The sequence below is a fragment of the Chelonoidis abingdonii genome, chromosome 4, assembly GCF_003597395.2.
Source record: "Chelonoidis abingdonii isolate Lonesome George chromosome 4, CheloAbing_2.0, whole genome shotgun sequence".
Classification (NCBI taxonomy): Eukaryota; Metazoa; Chordata; order Testudines; family Testudinidae; genus Chelonoidis; species Chelonoidis abingdonii.
In genome coordinates, this window is record NC_133772.1 from 93309043 (window position 1) to 93334227 (window position 25185).

The 25185-nt window shown below is 41.6% G+C and overlaps 1 protein-coding gene across 1 annotated transcript in view; it reads left to right on the top strand.

Moving 5' to 3' along the window:
- The first annotated feature begins 2593 nt into the window (after positions 1-2593).
- The window catches only part of FSIP1 (fibrous sheath interacting protein 1), a 182935-nt gene continuing 160343 nt past the window's right edge, over positions 2594-25185 (top strand). The window contains exons 1-5 of the mRNA XM_032802557.2: positions 2594-2721; positions 12822-12993; positions 17205-17377; positions 21601-21694; positions 24774-24872. Of these exons, the coding sequence (XP_032658448.1) occupies positions 2596-2721; positions 12822-12993; positions 17205-17377; positions 21601-21694; positions 24774-24872 (664 nt within the window). The 5' untranslated portion in view covers positions 2594-2595. The remainder of the gene's footprint in view (positions 2722-12821; positions 12994-17204; positions 17378-21600; positions 21695-24773; positions 24873-25185) is intronic.

The following is a 25185-nucleotide window of genomic DNA, read 5'->3' on the forward strand; positions in this document are numbered from 1 at the left end:
TCCCAGGCTGCGTTGGGCTATGCTGGGTGTGCCCATGCAAATACATGAGATTCCACGCTTCCTGAAATTCTTTCCACACTTCCCATAATTCACCACCAGATGTCAGATAGAGCTCATCCTGACTCTGCTTACACTGAGAGCCATTGAACCAAACTGTAAATCCTATATATGATGGAAACCACATCGAGCCAGGGGGTGCAGTAGCACCCCCAGCACCCCTAGTTCTTGCACCTGTGGATGGGGGGGGTAGGGGGCTCCTCTGCAGAGCCTTGCCCTCATTGCATCTCCTGTGATGGGCACTATGGGAAGACAACATACGGTGCATTTTCCAGAGTGGAGCTAACCAGGGCCACTCATCCCGCTGGCTGCCGCAGGGCAGCAGCTCCATGCTGCTGGGCTGGAAAAGTATATTCTGCTGTCTGGGTTTGCACTGCTCCAAGTGCACCTACACACAGTGGGGCAGAGCGCTGGAGGGGGTCACGTGGCCAGCGTCGCCTGGCAGCAGCACCCACCATTAATTTTAAGGGAAGCACGCCTGGGGCCTAGATATTTGCATCCGGCTGTCTCATGGAAGAGACTTCTTGGGTGTAAGTTATTCCCTGTTCATGATGGAATAACCAGGGCACAAGAAATGCTTCAGCTATGTGACTGGCAATGTCTGGCTACATCTGTTGCTGTTGGCTGTTTTGTAGCTGTGTTGGTCCGGGATATGAGAGTGACCAGGTGAGTCAGATAATATCTTTTATTGGACCAGCTTCTGGTGGTGAAAGAGACATGCTTTAGAGCTACATGGATATCTTCTTTAGGTCTGGGAAAGGTAATCTTTAAAAAAAAAAATCATTTTTAAAAGAGTATCTTTCCCACACCGGAAGAAGAGCACCTTGTAGCTCAAGAGCTGGTCTCTTTCATCATCAGAAGCTAGTTCAATAAAATATATTGCCTCATCTGTATTTTCTCTCTTACATTTATTAGCATATCTTCCAGCAACCTGAAGAAATGTCTAAAATTAGACATTAGACAAATTAGACAAATATCTTGTGTCATGTGGCTTATGATCTCACTTTGGATTAATTGCTTGCACCTAGCCATATAGGGAATTTCAGTGCTTTTCTTTCCATGCTTCTTAAAAAGAAACAGTTTTGAACTGATTTAAAACTTTTGCAAAAGTATCTATGAAGTTTAGTTTTAAAAGTTTTTATTTTGTTTTTTGGAGCTTTATTCCCCTTTTCTTTCTTTTCTTCTTTTTTTAATGCTCTTTCTTCTTTTTTTATCATCCCACCATTTTTTTCCATTTGGTCACTGAAAAAGGGAGGAAAGAAACTGAAAAATATAAGACAAAATTTTTGTTTTAGTGAAAAAACAATTTCTGATGGCCCAAAATGCTCCTTTCTTGACTAAGTTTGAGAATTTTTGACCACCTCAGAAATCTAGCTATAAAGAGAAATAAAATATAAATATAATTTTCCTAAAACAGTTAACTTGAAAAATAAATCTGAAAGAACACAACAGGAAGAAATTGTATGTGTGAAAAGTTGCAGAAGTTTATGACATGTACTGCTCACCTTTCTATCTCCCTGGCTCCCTACTTCAGTGTTAAATTTGACTTTTCTCTTTTTTCCCCTGTCCATTCTCTTGTTAGGTCGTATAATTTCTTACTCTTTAATCAGAGTTTCTTCTATTTGATATCCCCATTGATTAAACTCCTTGTTTTTGCAATAGTCAAGTCTTGTGTGGATTTACTTTCCATATACTTAGTAAGGCTCATCATTTTATCTCAGGCATTTGGGGAGGACAGCGTCTGAAGGTTTAGGAAGATTTATCTGGGCTTGGAGTGTGTGTCATTGCTCATCCTTCCATAAATAAGATCAACCCACCATGTAACTATATAATTATATGAAATGTTTTAATATGAATGTAAATTTAAAGTGTTGCAGCCGAAATATAGGATGGGGAGCCAGTTGATTGAATGATTAAAAGCTTTGCAAATCAGAATAAATAAGTACTATAAATATCTCCTTTCTGTCATACCTGCCACTTTTCTGTGTTTATAAAATGCTGTGTAAATGTAATGTTCTGTATATATGATTTTAAATAATAATATTGTGGTATGCCTTACGCTGATGTGAAAATCGCGTTGCCCACTGCCATTTGACTGTGGTATACATTTCACATCATTTACTGGGATGTATTCTATATCTCCACTAAATACTTCAACCTTACTGTTTTCTTTTGTTGATGCTATCCTTGTTGAGCTTCAGTTTCAAATGGTCTGTTTTGGTATTTCTTCTTGGTGAGAACATTTTTAGGGATTGAACATGCTGTTCAGATACACTTATAATGCCTGTCAACCAACCTACTTAATTTTTGGCTGGGTCTGGGACCATATATAACCCATATACCTAACTTTGTTTTGCACTTTTCTTAAGCATATGTGTATTGTATACATTGTTTGTAAGGATTGTATAACTTGTTAGGGGTAGAACTTCTTGGTTTGTTTAATTTGTTGCCTAAGCCTTGTGGGGTTTTTTGTTTAATATATAAACTGTTGATACGTGGTAGCATTTGTTGTTCTCTGTTTGTCCATTTTAGATCACAATGGATATTACCAGGGGAAACTTGGATGAAATTTCAAGGCCTGCATCTAGCTCAAGAGCACATCCTGTAAGCAGAGCTTTAAGTGCATCTTTGGAGGTTCTAACACCAGAGCCATGCTTGTCAAAGGTATGAGCTTTGGCATGGCACAACTTCTGTGTGTCTTATTTTTTCCCATCTATAAAATGAAAAGAATAAACCTTTGTAAAATATTTATAAAGTGCTTTATGGATGAAAATTGATATGTAAATGCTGGTCAGTATTAGCATAGAAAGTAACTTGAAATGCAGTTCTAGTTTCAAGAGTGAGTGTGTGTACACAGATCAGCTCTTTGTATGTATTTAGAGTAATATTTGCTTGCTTTAAGGACTTACATAAATCTGTACTACTTTTCCCCTCTATTCTGTTTTATGTACCACTAGTCAAATTGTTAACTAAAATTTCCCCTCAATTAAACCTTTGTTACCCCATTGATAATAGGAGGGTTGTACAGATGTAACTTGGGACAGAGTTTGTGATGGTTCGTTTGGTATCCTGGACTGTGAATCACCTTGTTAAAACCTCCCCCCTGCCTCCAGCGTGAGGGAGACTTTCTTGTGCTTGACTGTGTATTAGCTCCTTGACACCAACATCCCGTTAGCTGCCTAAAGAAAGTCCTCTAGGCTATGTCAGCCCTTACTTTGCCTTGCAGATTATGAATAGATGCACACCAGTCCCTGAGCCTCTTTTCAGCGTTCCCTTGTAGTGTCCAGCCTTTTATCCGCTGAACACTCACAGAAATATCAGGTCTACTGGCCCCAGGGAACAGTGTACACACCATCTTGAATGATTCAACTCACGATCATCTCATCCTATGATATCACAGCAATGAGATATGTTTTCAGGGAAAACAGCAATACATTTATTATCAAAGATTTGAGATTCAGGCAATAGTGAGTAAAAATAATGGAAACAAAGGGGATGTATAAAACAAAATCATAACATGATTTCTAATAAACTTAATAGACTAACGTTCTGTGTATAGAAGTTTATTTCACGCCAAATGTCCTTTGCAGCATTTCAGCCAAGGTTAGTTGTGATCCTGTTTTCCAGAATGTAATCACACTACTTGATTACTTCCTAATTGGAGGATAAATGGATGTCTTCCTTACCTTCTCCTTCTATCCCCCAAAGTTCATAGCCTGTACCCAGAGTTTATTCTCCAGTGTGCTGCCTTCCTGTTGATTTCACATCTCTCCATCTATTGACTTTGTATGGAAATGTGGCTTCCATTGTGTTGACTTACAATGCTCAGTTTACATGCTGACAGAGAGAAGAATAAACATCTTTCCTCTGGCAAACAGAAGACTTGTTTGTCAGCTCTGCTTTGATACAGGCTGGCACGCTGTCTGAAGTGGCTCACGACCATGCGTGCCTATCTCAGGACAGATTGTCAGAAACAGGGAAGACACTCGAAACTGATAGTATGTTCTATAATTAGATTTCACCAACCCAGTAACAAATGTGAACTCCTGGATCATTGTAACAGTCTTACTGTGAGGTCACAGACAGTTCACTTAGGCTCTCCAGTCTATTTTGCTACCAAAGCAGGCTGGACTTAGTGATTAAGTGATTGCTCTCACCAAAATCATACAATGTTCAGGTTGCTTCCAGTCCCCAAGAGACCAGTCATTTAACTTAGATCAATTGGTACCCTAGATCTTACACCAAAGACACTGCCTGTAGCCAATCCTGTCATGAACTATCTACAGGCTTATTATCTAGGAAAAAGACTTGAGTTATTAAAGCAAGCTAACATGCACACTAATGAGTTGCAGTTTGAAACCTAAGAGTGACAGAGTTATAGTGATCTGTCAATTCAAAACATCTTTCAGAGCAAACAAAATTGATAATCCTGGGTGTTCTCTCACTTCAGTTTAAATTCTCTGGCCCTGTAAGAGTTCAAACAGCAAAGAGATGAAAAATTCTCTTGTGACCCTGTTTTATCTTTTACAGTTAGACCTACTCGATAGAGTTAGGCTGACTTACATCAACATAACCATGTTAGTGTCTTCACTAAAATTTTGCTCCCGCTGATGTGACTTACCTGCTATGCCAACTTAACTCCACTTCCACAAGCGGCATAGAGTTTAGATTGATATCGACTGTTAGTGGCCTCCAGGAGGTGTCCCACAATGCTCTACCTTGACCACTCTGGTCACCGTTTTGAATTCTGCTGCCCAGTGGTGAGGTACACAGGAAGCTGACTCTCTCCTTTAAAGCCCCGTGAATTTTTGAAATGGTATTCCATGTTTGCTCGGCTTGGAGAGCTCACATAGCGACTTTCAAGCATACCTGACAACTTCCTAGCTCACCATGCTAATTCCACGCTGCAGATGTGCTCCTGCCTGGAGTGCACAAGAGGTGTTTGATCTCCTGAGTCTGTGGGGAGAAGACGCTGTGCAGGCACAGCTCTAATCCAACCATAGAAATGTTGACATCTATGAGTAGATTGCTCAGATTATGGAGGAGGAGGGCTATAAGAGGGAGCAGCAGCATGAAAGCCAAGAAGATACAGCTGGCAAACCAGAAGGCAAGGGAGGTTAATAATTGCTCTGGCGTGGAGCCATTGACCTACTGCTTTTACACAGAGCTGCATACCATCCTCAGATGAGACTCCACTACCACCCAACAGAGTCCCATGGATAGTTAGGAAGTGTTAAAGGCCCCCACTGTGACCAGTGAAGAGCAGGAGGAATATGGGGAACAGGTGACCGATGAATCCAGCTGTGCAGCAAGACAGGACATGTTTTTGAATCCTGTGCAGTTCAGGACAGGCGATACAGGTGATACAGGGAAAGAAACCTTTGGTAAGTATGCAGTTTGCTTTGATATTGCAGGGATGGAACCCACAAAGTACCAGGACATACGTGTTGATTTGCTCTTTTTTTTTTTTTACTTATGCTACATGAGGTAGTGAAACAACCAGTAGAGGTAGAGTTGCCATCTGCTTTTCATTCCCCTATGGAGTTCAGCAGAGGGAGCCCCAGGGAACAATTTGTTTATGTGCACCGGAACGTCCTATGAATCCTCCAGAGATCTCAAGAAAACTTCCCTGGAGGTAGTCTGCAATTCTCTGCTGAAGGTTTCTGGGAGGGCTGCCTGATTTCTTCCGCTGCAGTCGGATGCTTTCCCATGCCGCTCAGCGATTACATCATCAGACATCATTGCAGCACACAGCCTAGCAGTATATGGCACCAGTTGGCAGTTGGATGCCTGCAGGCACTGTTCCCTTTCAGCCTCCGTTACCCTCAGGAGTGAGAGATCAGTTAAAATCATGCCCGCCTGTGGAAATCGGTGCCAGTATTCAGTTCAGATGCCCAATATACATGTACTCATGCCCATGAGCTATGCCTCCTTATTTCCCTAACTCACCTCTTTCCCCCAAGGCCATGCTTACCATAGCTGGGACTGTCACTGTGATCTATCTGTCCCAAAGCGAAGTGAGAATGTAGTGAGAATGCAACTTGTGTGGATCAAGGGCAGTGAGTTCTGCATAGCAGGTTTCCATTTATCTTGTGAATACACTCACAATTGTACCTATGTGCGTTGTATCTGTCAGGGAAAAGGAACCCCCTCCATTGTCTTAGGCCCTAGGCCTTTGAGCAAAATTAATTTAGAGCCTTAGTTTAGCTTGTTTTTCTGTACAAAGGGTATGCTGAGGCAGAAAGATGTGGTCAGGGCCCCAAAAAGAGGAAATAGAATTGGATAAAGGGGAACCAGGAGATCTGTTAAGTTACAACAGCTGAGCCTGCTGTTGGGACTACAGAAAAGGTGCTAGAATGGTCAAACCGCAGACTTGACTGGCAAAGACAATAACAGGAAAATGTGTAAGAGCTGCTTGTTAAATAGCAATATGTATGCCATATAGGGTAAATATTAGTTATGTTTTGCAGCATTAGCAATTTGTTTTCCAAATAAGGCTGTATCTATGTGTGACGTTTTGCAGTTTTAACCTTTATAAGCTCAGTAAAATTTGTAACAGGCAGAGCGGCTTAACCCTTGCTAGGGTGACTCACTGTCTCTCCCTGTGCGCGCACTTGTATCAATAAAGGTGCCTCAGGCTATCTGATTCAAATTCAATAGGGTGATGGTCTTTTCGCCGACATATCTTTTGCAGCTGGAAATGTGGCCTTGAGGCTTTTTCCATCCACACCAGTGGAGCGGCTCAGCCAGATAGGGACGAGAACGAAAAGGATGTGGGATGACATGTTCCAAGAGATCCTGCAGGCCTCTGCTGCTTTGGATACTAAGCACTGGGCTTGGAGAATCACTCCTGCAGACAGCATGACCAGGGATAGAGTGGAGAGGAGAAAGTCATGGGAAATGGACAGGGAAGTGCAGCAGGAGATGCTAGCACTTCTCTAGCAGCAAACAGACATGCTGCAGACTCTTGTTGACCATCAGGTTCAACAGTACCATGCTCACCTTCCTCTGCAGCCCACAGAAAATGGTATTCTGGGACCTCCCTACACACACACATTCCATGTAGCATCTTTCACTGCTGCACTACCCCTACCACTCTACATCAGGGGAGGAGTACAGGCAGTCACAGCTGTACATGCACTGACCTGTAAAAGACACAGTTGGTGTATGTGTTTCTGAAATGGAAATTACTGTTCTTTCCCCTTCAAAAGTTGTCTTCCCTTTACTTAAGTTTTATGTAGGTATAAGATATCTGTTTGCATGGGCATGGATAAAACTCTATTTATGGAAACTTAATTCATCTTTATTAGTTCACAACATATGCTGGTTAGGGTGCTAGGGCATTTGCAGTGTTATATTACTACACACACAACACTCATTACAAGATTCATACTGGGGTGCAAAAGAGCAGTGCCAGGTAGAGCAAACTGCAGCAACACACATTACTGTGGCTCACTATTGAAATGCAGCAGAGAATCCTGTGGCACCTTATAGACTAACAGACATTTTGGATCATGAGCTTTCGTGAAGTGAATATCCACTTCGTCAGATGAATGTAGTGGAAATTTCCAGGGGCAGGTATATATATGCTAGCAATATATGCTAGCAAGCAAGCTAGAGATATGAGTTAGTTCAATCAGGGAGCCATGATCGCCCTGTTCTAGCAGTTTGAGTTGTGTGAAAACCAAGGGGTAGGATCTAAACTGTTCTGTAGTTGGCAAGCCATTCACAGTCTTTGTTTAATTCCTGAGCTGATACTCTTGGCTGTCATCATAGTTTGCAGACGACAATTGAAGCTCAGCAGTTTCTCTTTGTACGTCTAGGTTCCTTGAAAGTTTTTTTGCTGCAGGATGGCCACCTTAAGGTTCTGCTCTATTGTGTAAGCCTTGCGGAGGTTTTGGAAGTGCTCTCATATTCTGCAAGGTTTTTATTTGTATAATCTGGCCATATCCTAATATCTGATTAGGTTGGTCCTTATTTATTTCCTATTTGGTTTCCGTTAGATGACTGTCTCAGTTGTGGCTTGATGTACACATAGCAAGGACATTGCTGGGCAATTATTGATAGTGCGTTAGTATTATCAACATGGTTGGACGTGCAGTTGTTGAATGGAACCGTTGATATTTGGTTGTGGCGATTCGGGTATAGGATTTCCTGTAGGATGTTGTGTCGCCCGTGTAAGATATGATCAGGGCAGAGTGGCATCTGAGTGTTTCGTTTTGCTATGGGATTTGGTTCCTAAGCTTAAAGCTAACTATGGTGCGGCGTTTGTTCTTGTCAGTAGGATAGGAAATCATCTTTCACTTGCGAGTGAATGGCATGGGGGCTGGACTCGATGTGTACTCTTTCGGGTGTCCCTTCCAGTTCTAGAGATGGGTATACTTCTCCATTATTAGTATGACAAATCCCAAGCAAATGTAAACCTACAGGACTCCACTGCCATCACATACACTGCCCTCCAGACTAAAAACTCCCTTCCTAACGCAATTCATCAGGCATTCTACAACCCATTCCTGGATCAATGACTATTATCCCACCACTTTCATCAGGCCCTATTTGGTTGCAGTGGACAAATCCTTGCCACAGAACAAATCCTGTCCAACCGGAAATCAATATTTCTGAAGAGAAGATTCTACGCAGACAAACCGCACCATAGTAGCTCTAGCTTAGGAACCATCCATGCAACAAACCTGATGCCACTCTGCCACATATCTTACACCGCACACCATCACAGGACCTAACCAGATCGCCAGCACCATCACGCGTTCATTCACCTGCACGTCCACCAATGTATATATACGCCATCATATGCCAGCAATGTCCTCTGCTATGTACATCAGCCAAACTGGACAGTCTCTACGGAAAAAGGATAAATGGACAACAATCAAGATATTAGGAATGGCAATAACAAAACCTGAGGAGAGACTTCCAACCTCCCTGGCCCCACTAGAGCAGACCTTAAGGTGCCATCTGCAGCAAAAAAACTTCAGGACCAAGACTTCAAAGAGAAACTGCTGAGCTCAATGTCGTCTGCAAATTTGACACCATCAGTCAGGATTGAAACAAGACTTGAATGCTTGCCAAACTACAGAACCAGTTTCTCTCCCTTGGTTTTCACACCTCAAACTGCTAGAACAGGCCTCATGGCTCCTGATTGTAACTACCTCATTATCTCTAGCTTGCTCTGATGAAGTGGGTATTCACCCACGAAAGCTCATGATCCAAAACGTCTGTTAGTCTATAAGGTACCACAGGATTCTCTGCTGCTTTTACAGATTCAGACTAACACGGCTACCTCTCTGATACTATTGAAATGGTCTTTCAAAGCCTCTCTGAGCCAAACAGCTTTGTATTGGGCTCGTCTTATAGCCCTGGTATCTGGCCACTCAAAATCAGCAGACAGCTGTTCCATGTCTGCCCTCCACTCCAGCAGAAATGTTTTCCCCTTTGCTTCACAGATGTTATGCAGGACACAGCAGGCAGCTATAACCAGTGGGATACTTTTGTTACTGAAGTCCAGTCTCGTGAGTCGACAGTGCCAGTGACCTTTTAAATGACCAAAGGCACATTCAAGTGTCATTCTGCATCGGCTGAGCCGGTAGTTACAGCGCTCCTTGCCGGGGTATGGCTTCATGAGCCATAGGACTAAGGGGTAGGCTGGGTCTCCCAGGATCACTGTTGGTACTTCAGTATTCCCAGTGCTAATCTGCCAGTCTGGAAAGAAAGTTGCTGCTTGCACCTTTCTGAACAGTCCTGTGTTTTGAAAGATGCGAGCCTCATGCATCTTCCCTGACTAGCCCACATTGATGTCAATAAAGTGTCCCTAGCGATCCACCATCGCTTACATTACATAGAAAAGTATCTCTTTTTGTTGATGTACTCTCTGGCAAGGTGATCAGGCATCAAAATAGGGATATATGTGCCATCTATCACCCCACCACAGTGTGGGAACCCCATTGCTGCAAAACCATCCACTGTATCCTGCAACTTGCACAGACTCGCAGTCATTCATAGCAGGATTCAATTAATGGCCCTGCACACTTGCATCACAACTGCCCCCATGGTGGATTTCTCAACTCCAAACTGATTCCTGACTGATCAGTAGCAATCATGTGTCACAAGTTTCCACAGAGGAATCACCACTTCAGTGCACATTGCATTTTGGTGTTGCTGCACTGGAGGGCTGGGGTGAGCTCTGCACACAGATTCAAGAATGTGACTTGCACATCTGAAAATTCTGTAGCCGCTGCTTGTCATCCCAAACCTGCATGACAATGTGATCCCATCAGTCAGTGCTCATTTCTTGGGCCCGGCACCAGCATGCCATCATCTGCAGTTGCCCCATGAATGCCTCCAACAACTTTGAATTGTTTCTACATCCCACAGCTATCTAGCCTCCATGGACTCATGTTCCCTGTGGCTCTGCAAATACTTCAGGATCGGGTGCCCTATGCTTGCAATGCTCATCACAGTAGTGCAGAGCTATGTGGGATCCATGCTTCTGACACAGATGATGGACAGGAAGCATGGGTTTGTGGGGATTTTGAAAAAAGGTGTGAAACATTATGGGATGGAGAATACTGCAATTTGGGATGTTGAAATCATGCTCCCAGTCAGCCCTGCATGACTTTTTTGAGACCCATGAGGCATTGCAAACCTCACAAAAATACCCTGTGCTAGATGGTGGCAAATTGTACCCATGGTTAACTTCTCTCTGCATCGATATAAGCGCTGCTAGTGAGGACATGTGCTGCTGATACAAGGAGTGTAGTTTGGACATGCAAAAGCGATTTAATTACTGTGGCAGCTGTATGCCAATGTAACATAGGTCAACATAATTTTGTAGTGTAGACGTGTCCTTTATCTTCCACTATGAGATGAGCTCCCTTGCATGTACGTTTCTAAGACGTGATTGAGCCATTCACCAATCCTTGGTCTCACAATGTTCCTTAATGTCTCGTTTCATCTTGGTAGGCCATCGAAATGGGCAGGGGAAATGATTCCTGTGCCTGGCTTCACAAGTTCAGAGCAAACATTTTCAAAGTTATAAAGCAAAGCTTGCATATTTCCTTATGGCATGGAATACAGACATTACGAGTGAGATTAATGCATGCAGCAACTTACAAGCATTTCACAGAGTCTAAACACTGAATACATCCTTGTAAGACTAATACCTATTTTGAAAAAACTAACATACAGGTGAGCTGGTTTGGTCTCCAGCTATGAGTTTATTAGTTCTTAGCTAACGCCTATGGTCTTGGCCAGAGCTGGCACTGACATCGCACAGACTTGATGAATATATTGTCAGTATATATACATAACTCTGTACATAAGATATGTACGTACATTTCACGATGATATTAATGACCAGTGGGACCCTGGCTTTCATTTAAGATCTAATATTCTTTAGTACACCAGATTGTATATACCAGGATATTCTTGTTAACCCCCTTGCCAGTTGGCACTGAGAAGTTTGCAGGGCCACAGAATCTTTTATTACTGATGATAATTAAAGCTATGTGAAAGTTGCAGGCTGTGATTTTGTTGTGGAAACCTCAGCTTTTAGCACACACCTTAACTTTTTATAATTGTCACAAATTTCAGTAGTGGTGTGACCCTGTGTGCAAGGTTGCAACACCACTCACTCGAATTTTGGCCCAGCTGTCCCTTCAAAGGGGTGGGTAGACCAAATTTGAGTGAGTGGCGTAGTGACTCTCAGTCAGATTTGGTCTGACCACTTCCCTAAAGGGGTGGTTGGGCCAAATTTGAATGAGTGGTGTTGCAGCCTGGCACATGAAGTTGCAACACCACTCAAATTTGAACTGACTGTACCAAAACCACAACTAGACCAAACAGCGTCTGCACCTTTTGAACAAAAAGAGTCACAACTTTCTTACAGGCTTAATGCTGATATGTGAGCCAGAAAGGGTATAACTTGACTTTCAGATCCTGGGTTGTGTTTGCGTGGTTAACAGTTAGAATAGATGTGACAATATCTTTTATTGGACCAACTTCTGTTGGTGAAAGCGACAAGCTTTCAAGGTACACAAAGCTCTTCAACTCTGTGTAGCTCAAAACCTTGTCTCTTTCACCAAGGGCAGTTGGTCCAATAAAAGATATTACTTTAACCATCTTGTCTATCTAATATCCTGGGACCAACATGGCTACAACTAACACTGCAAACAAGTTAGAATAAATGTCATTGCACTTGTAAACTGAACAGACTTGGGAGATCTCAGCTAAGTGGAATTCCTGCTTAAGCACATCCTGACTAAGGTGAGGGCTCTGTAATGAGTGGAATACAATTAAGAGATGTTTCCAGTGTCATTATTTAATTATTTAGTTCAACAAATTCCAGTGTAAGTACAATGTTTGCCCACACTGTGAAGATATTAATGTTTGAAATCAAATTTGAATTTCAGGGCGAGGAGTGTGCTGTAGTGTTATATCAGTGTCTGGGAATCAGGATGCCAGAGCTCAAGTGCTGCATTGACTTGCTGTGAGGTTTTGAGCAACTCATTTTATCACTTTGTGCCGCAGTTCGCTCGTGTGTAAAATGAGGATAATACCTATGTCCCTGACAGAGGTGTTGTAAAGCCTTTTTATTTGTAAAGTGCTCTGAGATCCTTGGATAGAAGCAGCTGCAGAACTGCAAAGTCTGATTTGGTGTCACCATTATTAGCAGTCATAAGAAAGAAAAGAAAAGAAAGTATTTTTAAAAGATTAATACTTTTGTGGAAATTGTTAATTTACATAATTTTTAGGTTTCTTCACCAGTTGATCGTAAAGAAGACAGTTCACGAAACAGCAGTGTAGAGGAAGACAAAGATGATGATAGTGAGAAGCATGAAATGAAGAAAATGAGAATACAGACTTCTGAGGGGGAAATTAACTGCATTTTCCAGCAGCAGATACAAAATGCTAATGAGCATCCAGGTATGAGAATGACTAAGTTTACCTTGTCGGTCAGCAATGCCAACTACTATTATAGAACTTTGGTAAAATTCTACTCTTGAATCTGCAAATAGGGAATTCTGTGTCTGTAAGAACAGAATGATGGAGTCAAAATTCACCCTATGGATATGAGAGCAGAACTTTGTTCTTAGTATTTCATATTTGCGCTTATATGAATTAACTTGGAGGAGGAAAAAAAAGTCATGGATGACAGGTGCCCTGGCATTTGTCAGTTATCTCAGTTTTTCTAACCTAGCAATTGCAAGTGTACAATATACATCTGAAAAAGAAATATTTTAAATAAAATGAAGTACTGCATTTTCTAATAATAATACTTGGTACTTATAGGAGATCTTCAGAAGGAAGGTGCTAATATACTTTACAAATATTAATAAAATAAAGCTTCCCAATACTTCTCACACCCTACAACATGAGTAAGCATATATTGCCATTTTACAGGTAGGGAGATGAAGGCACAGAAAGCTTAAATGACTTGTTCCAGGTCACACCAAGATTCTGCAATAGGGCCAGGAGTGAAGCAGATTGCTTGATTCCTAGTCCTGTGTTCTAACCACAAGATCATAATGTGCTGGAATGTGCTTTTTCTAGACAGTAATCTGCTGTGGAGTGTTTTAGAGATGCTATTTTATGATTGACAGGAAGAAAAATTGTACTTTGTTCTTTTGATATTTAACATTTCAGTCAAATATTTTTAAGTTATATGAAATAATCTATATTTTTGTGATGGTCTTTTATCAGAATAGATTTCTAGCTCAGTAGTTCTGAAGATGATTGCGTTGAAACTCAAGCTTCTAAATTCAATAAAGCATCTCAGTGGAAACTAACCAATGTGAAAGAAGGTATTATTTTTCAGATGCATTTGAGTTAACAGAGCAGTAAAACAGATTCTTAGAAAAGGCAAAGGAGGAGTGAGGAGAGGGAAGAGGAGTGTGTGGTGGTGATATTTCAAGAGGGGAATTAATGAGGGTACAAAGGGTTGTGTTTTTTTTTTTAATTTAAGTTCTTTAAATAAAAGAAAAGGAAGGAAAAATAACTGTTCATGTGTGTCAAGGTCAAGAGTTTAAATTTGTGGATTTGAGTCTATCTAGGTTTTCATACTGTAGTGATGGATGTGGTGTTTTGAGTGCCTGATACACCTTTCTGGGTTTTGTCAACACAAGTCTGCAGAACCCAGTGGTGGTAAGTGTGTCTGGAGCAGTGTTAGGCAACTTGTACCACATCCATTCCACTATGGCAGGAATGGTCTGATGAAGACCCCAAAGTGGTTAGGATTTGTTCAGTAATTCTACATGTCCATGCCAGGTGGGAGAGGCACTCTTAGGCATGGAGACCAAGTTGGATGTTAAAGCTGCTTTCCCCTGGCAGAACCACTAATATCCTCCCTTGTGGTGAATTCTCCCTCCGCCCCAGCACAGCTGAGCCCTTGAAAGGTGAATCTGGTTTCAAAATGTCAGAAAATCAAAAAGTATTATCTGTGTGGGATGTGGAAGAGTGTTATTATAATACTTTTCCTTACCAGGCTGTTAAATTCATGTCCAAGTATGCAATTGCTACTTGTGATTCTATAATTAAGGTTGCAACTATTGTTCCATATCATTGAGGCCAATAATTTTTTAGGAATTAAAAATGGATCACTCATTTATATGGATAACGAGGCTATTCATAGCAAAAAATATATCATCGACTTTTATGGCTCTGTACCAGTTTATGCCAACTGAGGATATAGCCCAGAGTTGTCAAGTAGTTCATAAGGGAGGCACTATGATCTAGTGCAATGGTCTCCAACCTTTTTACGGCCAAGATCACTTTTTGAATTTAAGGGCAACGCAGGATCTGCCCTTCCCAGAAGCCCTGCCTCATTCATTCCATTTCCCCCCCGCATCGCTCACTTTCCCCCACCCTCACTTATTGTCACCAGGCTGGGGCTGGGGCAGGGGTTGGGGTTTGAGAGTGGGTGCGGGCTCTGGGCTGGGGCTGAGAGGTTTGCAGTGTGGGAGGGGGCTCTGGGATGAGCCTGGGGCAGGGGGTTGGGGTGTAGGAGGGGGTTTAGGGTGCTGGATCTGAGGGGGGTTCAGAGCTGGGGCAGGGGGTTGGAGTTCAGGAGGGGGTTTGGGGTGTGGCTCTGGGAGGGGGCTCAGGGCTGGGGCTTGGGGTGCGGCCTCCCACCAGGCAGCACTTACTGTGGGCAGCTCCTGGTCGGTGGCGCAGAGAGGCTGAGGCAGGCTTCCTGCCTGCCCTGGCCCCACGCTGCTCCTGGAAGGGGCCATCGTGCACTGTGGGCCTATGTGCTGCCCTTCTCTGCTTGCAGGGCTGGTGCAACCACTTAGGTGACCTAGGCGGTCACCTAGGGCGCCAGGATTTGAGGGTCGCCATTTTCTTCGGCAGCGACTGCGGCGGCCAGATCTTCGGCCGCCCCGGTTGCCTCCAGCATTTAGGTGGAGGGAGCTGGGGCTGGGGGATGTGGGGAGGGCTTCCTGCAGCAAGTAAGGGGGAAGGCATTCAGGGGAACTCCCCTCCCCACCCCACCCCTGCCCTGCCTCCTCCCTGAGCATGCAGTGGCTGCTTCACTTTTCCTGCCTCCCAGGCTTGCAGCCTGGGAGGCGGGAGAAGTGAAGCAGCGATGGCGTGCTCAGGGAGGAGTTGGGGCAGGGGTGAGCTGCTTCACTTCTCCCACTTCCCGGGCTTGCACCACCAATCAGCTTAGGCGCCGCAAGCCTGGGAGGTGGGAGAAGTGAAGCAGTGATGGCATGCTCGGGGTGCTCGTGCTCATGCACGGAGCAGGGTTGAGCTGAGGTATAGGGGGGTGCCTCAGGACGGAGGGGTGGGGGATGGGGAGCACCTCAGGGCGGAGGGAGGGAGCTGCGCGGGGGGGGAGGGACTTCAGGGTGGAGCGGGGGACTGCCTAACGGGGGGCGCCTCAGGGTAGGGGCTCGGGGACGGGGGAGGGCGCAAGGTGGAAGTTTCACCTAGGGCACGAAACATCCTTGCACTGTCCCTGTCTGCTTGCACCCTCTCCTCAGCTCCCATTGGCCACAGTTCCCCATTTCTGGCCAATGGGAGCTACGGGGGCGGTGTTTGCATGCAGGAGCAGTGTGCTGAGACCTCCTCCACACCCCCACCCCCACAGACCGCGGAGGATGCACTGACAGCTTAGTGGCAGCCCTGCTGCACCACTAGAGATCCCGATCGACTGGGAGAATCTCTAGGATCGACCAGTCAATTGTGATCAAGTGGTTAGTGACCACTGATCTAGTGAATAGTAAGCTTGGATCAGGGTTCTGTTCTGGCTCTATTACATGTTTTCCATGTAACTTTGGCAGGTCACGTCAGCTCTTTCTTCCTCTCTTAGCTCTTCAGATAAGTGGACTTGTGCACTTTCCTATAAACAAAGGGGCAATTTTAGTGGGGAATGCCTGCAGAACAACTATCTTACTAGATCCTGAAATTTCCTTTCAATTTAGAAAAGAAGACTAGACCTGTTCAGAGATTGATCACAAATATATATTTCTCTGTTGGCATCAATGACAGAGAATCCTGTTTAATTTTGAAATAATGGTAATTTCTTAAGGATATTATTGCTTCTGTCCTTAACTGCTTATTTCCAGATCAAATATCAAAATGTACCTGATTTTCCCATCTTTTGGTATCAAAACTTTTTGTTGAGTACATAGAGGTACATATTAAAACTTTAGATGTTTTGTAGCATTTTCAAAATGGAGCTGTTTAAAATATTCTTGATCTCAAAATGACTTAATTTAATGAAAAAATTCAGAACACATTTTAGTTGTCAATGAGATTTACCTTTAAAAATGTCAAAGCATGAGGTTTTTTTGAATTTCAGCCTTATTATGGGATTGTGGTTACAACTTTTGCTATGGATAAACCACTACCTTCCCAGAATAAATATTACACACCTGCCAAACTAGAACTCTGGTCCTATGTGTCCAGAAACACAAACATCTACCACTATCTTTTTACAACAAAGGAAAAGTTCTGTTATCTTCTAGAAGGACCTGTATATTTCTTTTCTGCTATAATCAACCAACAGAAAGCATCATATGCTAGTGAATGGTCCTATTCCTACTGAAGCTGCTGCCAAATAATTCCTATTGACTGGTGATTATTTTATTAAATGCTTGAAGATCACATTCTATTTTATATATAATCTACAGCAAATTCTACCAGTCTAGAAAATACTGAAGAGAAAGATATAGATCCCCGGATTCAAGAAGCGATAAAGAAGATGAATAAACTGGACAAGATACTGGCAAAGAAACAATCTAGAGAAAGAGAAATTAAAAAACAAGGCAGAGAAGTGAGGGCAAAACTTTGGGAAGAACTTCAGGTTAGCAATGCGTGATTTTTTTTTTAAATATTTGCCAATAAAACATTATCTCAGAATGCTATCTTATGGAAGGGAACAGTCTAGTTCAGCAGTTCTCAAACTGTGGGTTGTGACCCCCTTCAAATGGGGTTGCCAGGGCTGGCTTAGACTTGCTGGGGCCCAGGACTGAAGCCCGAGACCCATTGCCCAGGGCCCAGCCAAAGACTGATGACTTCAGCCCTGGGTGACGGTTGCAGCTTTGGCCCCCTTGCCCAGAGTGGTGAGGCTTGGGAATCCCCCACCCCAGGGCAGTGGGGCTCTGGCTTCAGTTCCCCTTCCTAAGGTTGGGAAGTAATTTTTATTGTCAGAAAGGGGTTGCGGCACAAGGAAGTTTCAGAACCCCTGGTCTAGTTTCATGAACACAGTTTATTATTCAGTAGTTTTTGACTGGTGAAGGACACTGACATGAAAGGGAACAGAAAGAACTGTACATTATTATGATCATCTTATTATTAACCTTTCAGGTCTTGGTTCTCAGATCAGATTTAGTTGCAACTAGAACGTCCTCTCAAACTCTCCGTGCAAACACAAAACATAGTGCAACAGGGAACTATCCTGTACCAATATCCAGTGCTGTCTAAATTGTGTCTGGGAAGCTGAGAGGAAGGAACTACAGACGGTCATTCTAAGAAGATGATAAACACTGTCCTAGCATTTCAGAGGAAATTCACAAATGAAGTCTGTGTATCTCTTGAGGTTTAGATATTGGTGTTGCAAGGGACACACATCAGGGCAAAGTCAGGCTGTCAGCTGAAGCAAAGGATGCTCTTTAGTTTGTTCTGACCAAGAGGCTCATGCTAACACTTTTTGGAAAGATCAGTCAGCAACCTCAGACATATTGCAATGTAAGAAACCCATGAGAATTTGTCATTAGCGCTACATAATTAATTCCTGAGCATTCACCACTCTTATCAGTTCTTTGACAATATGCAGATTCCTGTAACAAATTTGATGTGTGTGTAGGATCTACAATCCTCATAAAACTACTTTTCAGCCTCATGGTTGGTAGATCTCTTCCTTTTCTCCCTGAAAGTATTGTGTGTTCTCATTACCTTATCCGAAGGGGTTTCAGCACTTAGCACGCTCTCAGTGAAAGCTCAGTTACACATTCTGTCAAACATGATAATTCTGTGAACTAAGCTGGCCTCCATCCACAAGGGCACCATAATTTTCTTCATATAATGTGAAGTGGTATTGTAGTCCTTTTTTGGATGCATCCAGACATCCAAAGGAAGTAGAAATGTATAAGTTAGATGTGAACAGAACCTACAGAGGTGATTATAACAAAGACATTCAAAACCTTTGGTACAGCTTCTCCCATTACTATGCACTCTATGAAAAGTGCAGCAATTTTTGTTGGCAGAGAAATCACGTCTTATGAGGACGTCTGATAGAGCTGGCCAAAACTCAGGGGTTTTGGTTTTCCAAAAATGTTGGTATTTTGCAATTTGCTTTTGGTCTGATTCAGAGCAAAACCAAATTTTGCAGAAATGTCTCCCAAAACAAAACAACGAGGAATCCTTGCGGCACCTTAGAGACTAACAAATTTATTTGGGCATAAGCTTTTGTGAGCTATAACCCACTTCAGCAGATGCATGGAGTGAAAAAAAGTAGGCAGGTATAAATATACAGCACATGAAAAGATGGGAGTTGCCTTACCAAGTGGGAGGTCAGTGCTAACGAGGCCAATTCAATTAGAATGGATGTGGCCCATTCCCAACAATTGACAAGAAGGGGTGGATATCAACAGAGGGAAAATTATTTTTTGTAGTGACCCAGCCACTCCCAGTCTTTATTCAGGCCTAATTTGATGGTTTCCAGTTTGCAAATTAATTCCAGTTCTGCAGTTTCTCACTGAAGTCTGTTTTTGAAGTTTTTGTTGTTGTTGAAGAATGGCCACTTTTAAGTCTGTTATTGAGTGTCCAGGGAGACTGAAGTGTTCTCCTACTGGTTTTTGAATATTACAATTCTTGATGTCTGATTTGTGTCCATTTATTCTTTTGCATAGAGACTGCCATGTACATTGACCAAATTGGACAGAGGGATATTGCTGGCACATGATGGCATATATAACTTGTGCAGGTGAATGAGTCCCTGATGGTGTGGCTGATGTGGTTGGGTCCTCTGATAGTGTCGCTAGAGTAGATATGGGGACAGAGTAGGCAACGCGGTTTGCTGTAGGGATTGGTTCCTGGGTTAGTGTTTCTGTTGTGTGGTATGTAGTTGCTGGTGACTATTTGCTTCAGGTTGGGTGGCTGTCTGTAAGCAAGGACTGGCCTGTCTTCCCAGGTCTGTGAGAGTGAGGGATCGTCCCTCAGGATAGGTTGTAGATCCTTGATGATGCACTGGAGAGGTTTTAGTTGGGGGCTTTAGGTGATGGCAAGTGGCGTTCTGTAACTTTCTTTGTTGGGCCTGTCCTGTAGTAGGTGACTTCTGGGTACCCTTCTGGCTCTGTCAATCTGTTTCTTCATTTCCCCTGGTGGATACTGTAGTTTTAAGAATGCTTGATAGAGATCCTGTAGGTGTTTGTCTCTGTCTGAGGGATTGGAGCAAATGCTGTTGTATCTGAGGGCTTGACTGTAGACAATGGATCATGTGATGTGGTCTGAAAGCTCAAAGCTCAGCCACCAGGTTTGCTGTGACATTATTGGGGATACTGTTCCTGATGATTTGTAGTCCATCTTTGTGTGGAATGTTGTAGAGGGCTTCTGCATCCATAGTGGCCAGGATAGTGTTCTCTGGAAGATCACCAATGGATTGTAGTTTCCTCAGGAAGTCAGTGGTGTTTCGAAGATAGCTGGGAGTGCTGGTAGCATAGGGCTTGAGGAGAGAGTCCACATAGCCAGACAATCCTGCTGTCAGGGTGCCAAATTCTGAGATGATGGGGCATCCAAGATTTCCAGGTTTATGGATCTTGAGTAGCAGATAGAATACACCTGGTCGGGGATCTATGGGTGTGTCTATATAGATTTGTTCCAGCGCTTCTTCCAGGAGTTTCTTGAGCAGATGGTGCAGTTTCCTTTGGTACCCCTCAGTGGGATCAGAATTTATTTTTGGAAACACAAAAACATGATTTTCTTGAAAGGAAATATATGAAATTAACATTCTTTTTAGTTTCACCATAGCAGTGACGAAACTAACAAGAATGTCAAGTTTTCTCAGCTGCTGCCTGGGCTCTCCAGCACAGATCTGGTGTGTCTAGCAGAGTGTCCTCCTAATCCCCAGAAAACTGATTCTCTGTGTTTTTGCCCAGCCAGTCTCAATCTCACCATTTTTTGTGTCCCATCTGTTTCTTGGTGTGGAACATGCTCACTTGCTCTGTGGTGATGGCACCATGCACTGTCCAATCACATGTAGGAGCTGTGAGGGAATAAGTGCACACAGACTCTGTGGAGATTCTAGCTGCTAAACCCTAAGAAGTCTCTGCTGAGCATGTGTGGACTGAAATTTTTCAAAGACTTATAACTTGGCCCAACAATAAAAGGTACATTCCTGACAAAAAGCCCACCCCTTTCAAGTTCCTGCTCCAATGTGTGGGAATAGTAGAGCTTCTCACCAAAAAGGTCACCAGAATTTTGTTAACATTACAGAACATATTTTCCCAGAACCTCATTCTCAGAAATAGTTGAACTATTTTGGCTGAAACTTCCCAAAAAATCAGCTTGAAGTCTGGGAAATTTCAGACCAAACAGTTATATTTAGGCAAGGTTATGAGTAGGTGAAAATAGAGTCTTATACTGGGAAGTGTCTTGCAATGTTAATAATAGGCAGTGCTACCAGCCCTGCATATAGTATGTATAAAATTTGGTTTGAAATGGTAAAGCAGTATATTCAAAGTAAATCATGCTGCCAGTCTACCAAGATTCAAATTTATGTATGTATAAAACTATATAGTAGTTCCTGTAATCCATACATAGATGATGTACAGGGCTTAAAAATCTGTGCTACTTTCATAAATGCTCAGAGGGTCTAAGACATTCAAATCACACAAATAAGTAAGAGAAAAACAGTAAGAAAATACTGTTCACCCAAAAGCTTGATTGACAAAAAAGGCTTTTGGTGTGTGATCTGAAGTTTGCTAGACTTGGGACTCTGATAGGTCATCAGGAAAAGTATTTTACTGTAATTCCAATCTGATCATATATTTGCTGCCATCTTATATTTTCATACTTTCTTTTAAATAGTCTGTAACCTCACTAAGTGCTTCAGGAATTCAAGAGGAGATAGAAAATACAAACAAATTTTTAGCTTTGACCTCCTCATTGCAGGAGACCATTGGTAAGTAAGTAAAACAGGTAAATGATAAATATCTCATAAGATTATCTTATATGTTGATTATAGCTGTATTTCTGTAAGTTCTAAGTTGTCACTACTATTAAAATAGAATAAAATGTTTTCCATAACAAGTGCAGTTTTAAACTTTTATCATTAAAATATTCCTTACACTTAAAAACTTGTAAAGACAATTTTTCTAAACCTCAAACTGAGTAAAAAGTAGTTCACAAGGCAGTATTGCTTTACAGATTTTTGTTTGCAATAATTCTGCAGTATTTCAAATGACTGGGTAGCCTTGAAGGTTTAACTATGTAGGAGCAAGGTAGGAAAAATGTGAATAACTTATGTCTGTGATAGATAAATCAGGGCTGATGTTAGGAAAAAAAATTCTGAGCTGCTTTATAGACTGAGTTGGTGAACCCCATTTATTTAAATCTGTGCAGAATCCTGTATGTGTCTTCAGAATCTAACTATTGGCAATTTTATCTTCATTTTTTCTCTCTCACATTTACATTTTGACCTTTGATCACTAACCATTCAGCCTTATCTGGAAATTCATCAGCAAAGCTAAACATTTTTAAAAGGCGCTATCCAGCAGAGCAGATATATGGTCTCCTGTGGTGTGAGACTGTGGCTATAACTATCCTATTGAAAAGAAAGCTTGGCCCAGCAGATGCTCGGAATACTGCTGCTTCTGCTTCTCAGAAGGAATGACATTAAAGCACTGTAGAAAGAAATCTGGAAAATAAGTGGGCTGCTTTACTGAAACCAAGGATATTTAACCCACAGCCTATAACACTCTTTACCTGGCTACTCCTGAACATTTCAAATGGAACTGGAATTCCAGTGGATTGAGATGCTATCGTATAGCACGCTAAGTAAACCTCTGATTACAACAATAATCAGATTCAGAGTTTCAAAAATATATTTTAATGAATTTTAACATTTTGGTTATTAAATCCAGGGTCAGGCAACTTTTTGAAGTAACACGTAGCGTTCTGCGGGTTAGTTGGTTGTGTAGCATTGTTGCAAAGAATAATTAAAAAATAACACTTTTGCATTTAAAATGCAGCAAATACACCTGCTTTGCTCTTACCACCTTTGATTTTGACTGTGCTTTGCACTGAATTACTTTGGCAATGCTTAAACTGCTCTCCAATTTATTAATTGTTTTATCCAGCTTTTAAACGCAGACTTTTTCTTTTTGGTTGGGGAAAGATTTCTTGGAGTACAAATTTTTGACCTCGGTAATCTAAAAAAGTATTTCAACCTCTTAAATAAAAGAATTACCAAAAGTTGTCTGTAGAATTTTGATTCTCACCACCTCATGCACTCCAAACTTAAAAATATTATATTATTGGCTGTTACAAAATTTAATGAGAGAATCTTTACTTAGAATCATCTTGGATTATAATTGTTTTTTTTTCTATCAGAAAGGTTTTTTGTATAGTTGTCTGACCATTAACGTCAGACCTGTTGTGACTTTGTGTAGTTTTATAACTGAATTATACCATTCTTTGTTGGACTTTTTGAAAATGGTAAAGAAATATACACAGGAGAAGAGGATTTTTACATCAATAACTGCATAACATTTATTTAGTTTACTGTTCAGGGGCAAAAACTACAAGATGTACAAATCAGCTTTACAGTAATTTAAAACTGTCCAGTAGGTGTCAGCATCTAATAAAAAGAATATCCTTTACTAGGTCTCTTAACCTTTAAAATATGGAAAGAATATTTGTTTATGAGGTTATTCTTAACAAACTCCACACTGCACTTCCTTTTTCTTTTCAGAGGTAACTACTACTGTATAGGTCATGTGGATTTTGGTGCGTGGCACCAGGACAGCTCTGTGCATAGTGTAGATTTTTTTCCAGGGTCCTCCTTGCCTCAAGCTTTTATGTAGAATGTTAACATTTTTCGTTCATCAGGTCATTTTGTATGATTGGCAGCAGAGGAACTTTTCCTGGTTGAAAATAAAGAACTGAACAAAATTAACTTTGTCTTTTAGCACTTGAATATTTAGCTTTTATTTTATTTGATGACAACAAATGATGCAAGGAAGGCTGTTTTGAAAATGGTCTCTTTTGAAAAGAGTTATTAGAGTATCAGATGCCAGCTACATCTACAAAATCACTTATATCCATCCACTTGTGTCTCAACCTCTCTAGCCGCAGAAACACATTTGCCCTAATTGTGGCAGAAATTAGACTTTGCTGCTGTAAAACTCTCATTCAGTTGTTACTAAATGACAATCATCATCATGCTTTCAGTTGAGAAGGATAGTATTAATTTGTTTAGTTCATATTAGTTATAGCTCTCAAATGTATGGGGAATCCTTACAGTATGTGCTCTTTTAAGTGTGCACAGATTGCAGAGCAGCCAGTGAGGGGCTTCTTCTTAACCTGCACTCTCTGGCTAATTCTTGCCAGGAGCCTTACTAACACTTGGAGTACGTAAAGCAGCTCTTGAGCACTGGGATGTTTGACACCCATTTCTCCCAGATCACACTCCTGACAGAGGCCAGTTGGATTTCTGTCAACTTGGGCACAGCTAGACACCCACTGTGAAAATCCCCTGGGCATTTAACTTTCAGTTGAACTGCTAGATGATTCCCCAAATGGCTATTCATGTCTACTGAAGCTTTTGAACATTTTGTCCTTAGGCTGTATCACTTATGTATAAATACCAGCCCTATAGAAGCCTGCAAATGCAACAGAAGAAAAAATAAACATGTAATCCCATTTACTCAAAACCTGTATCAGACTTCATAGATACATCAGAAGTGTTATAATACATTTTGATATTTTCTTCCAATCTTACTTGCCCTTGTTCATAATGATTCTTTTACTCACAGATTGACTCTCTTACTCACCTCTCACCTTTTCTTTTGCTCCATCTATTCTATCTCTTGTAAAATGTTTTATTGTATTGTTGTAACTACTTGAAGAAAACCAATAATAAACTTCTATGACTCTTGTGTATCAAACTTGGAGAAATGTACATAAATCATACTGTTAAGTCACAAAAATCTGCTTTAAATAAGTATTCAGCAGTTATTCAATACACTTCTAATTAACAGATCCTTCCCATTCTGAAGAAGATGAAATATTTATTTCAGTATTTCGCACACAAATTAATTCAGAAGATTATGGCCGCAATGAAAAGCAAGCTGTACAGGGTAAGACCCTTATTACAGTCCTATAATTATGTAATGAGCTTTTGTATTCTGGATCTGAATGAGTAAAATGTTCCAAAACATCAAGGCTAAAAGGGAAACTTTGTGCCAAATAGATATTGGAAACAACATAACCCATAATGTATGTAATATAAATAAGTAATACAAGTTACACTCTGATTGAAAAATTTAGGAGTTTATCAACAATGTGGTTCTTTTTGGAAATTGTATAAACTGTATCTCTGTTATTAATCTAATACTGATAATCATAAGATTGTATAAATGTGTAGCTGAAAGAGTCTTCTAGAAGTATCAA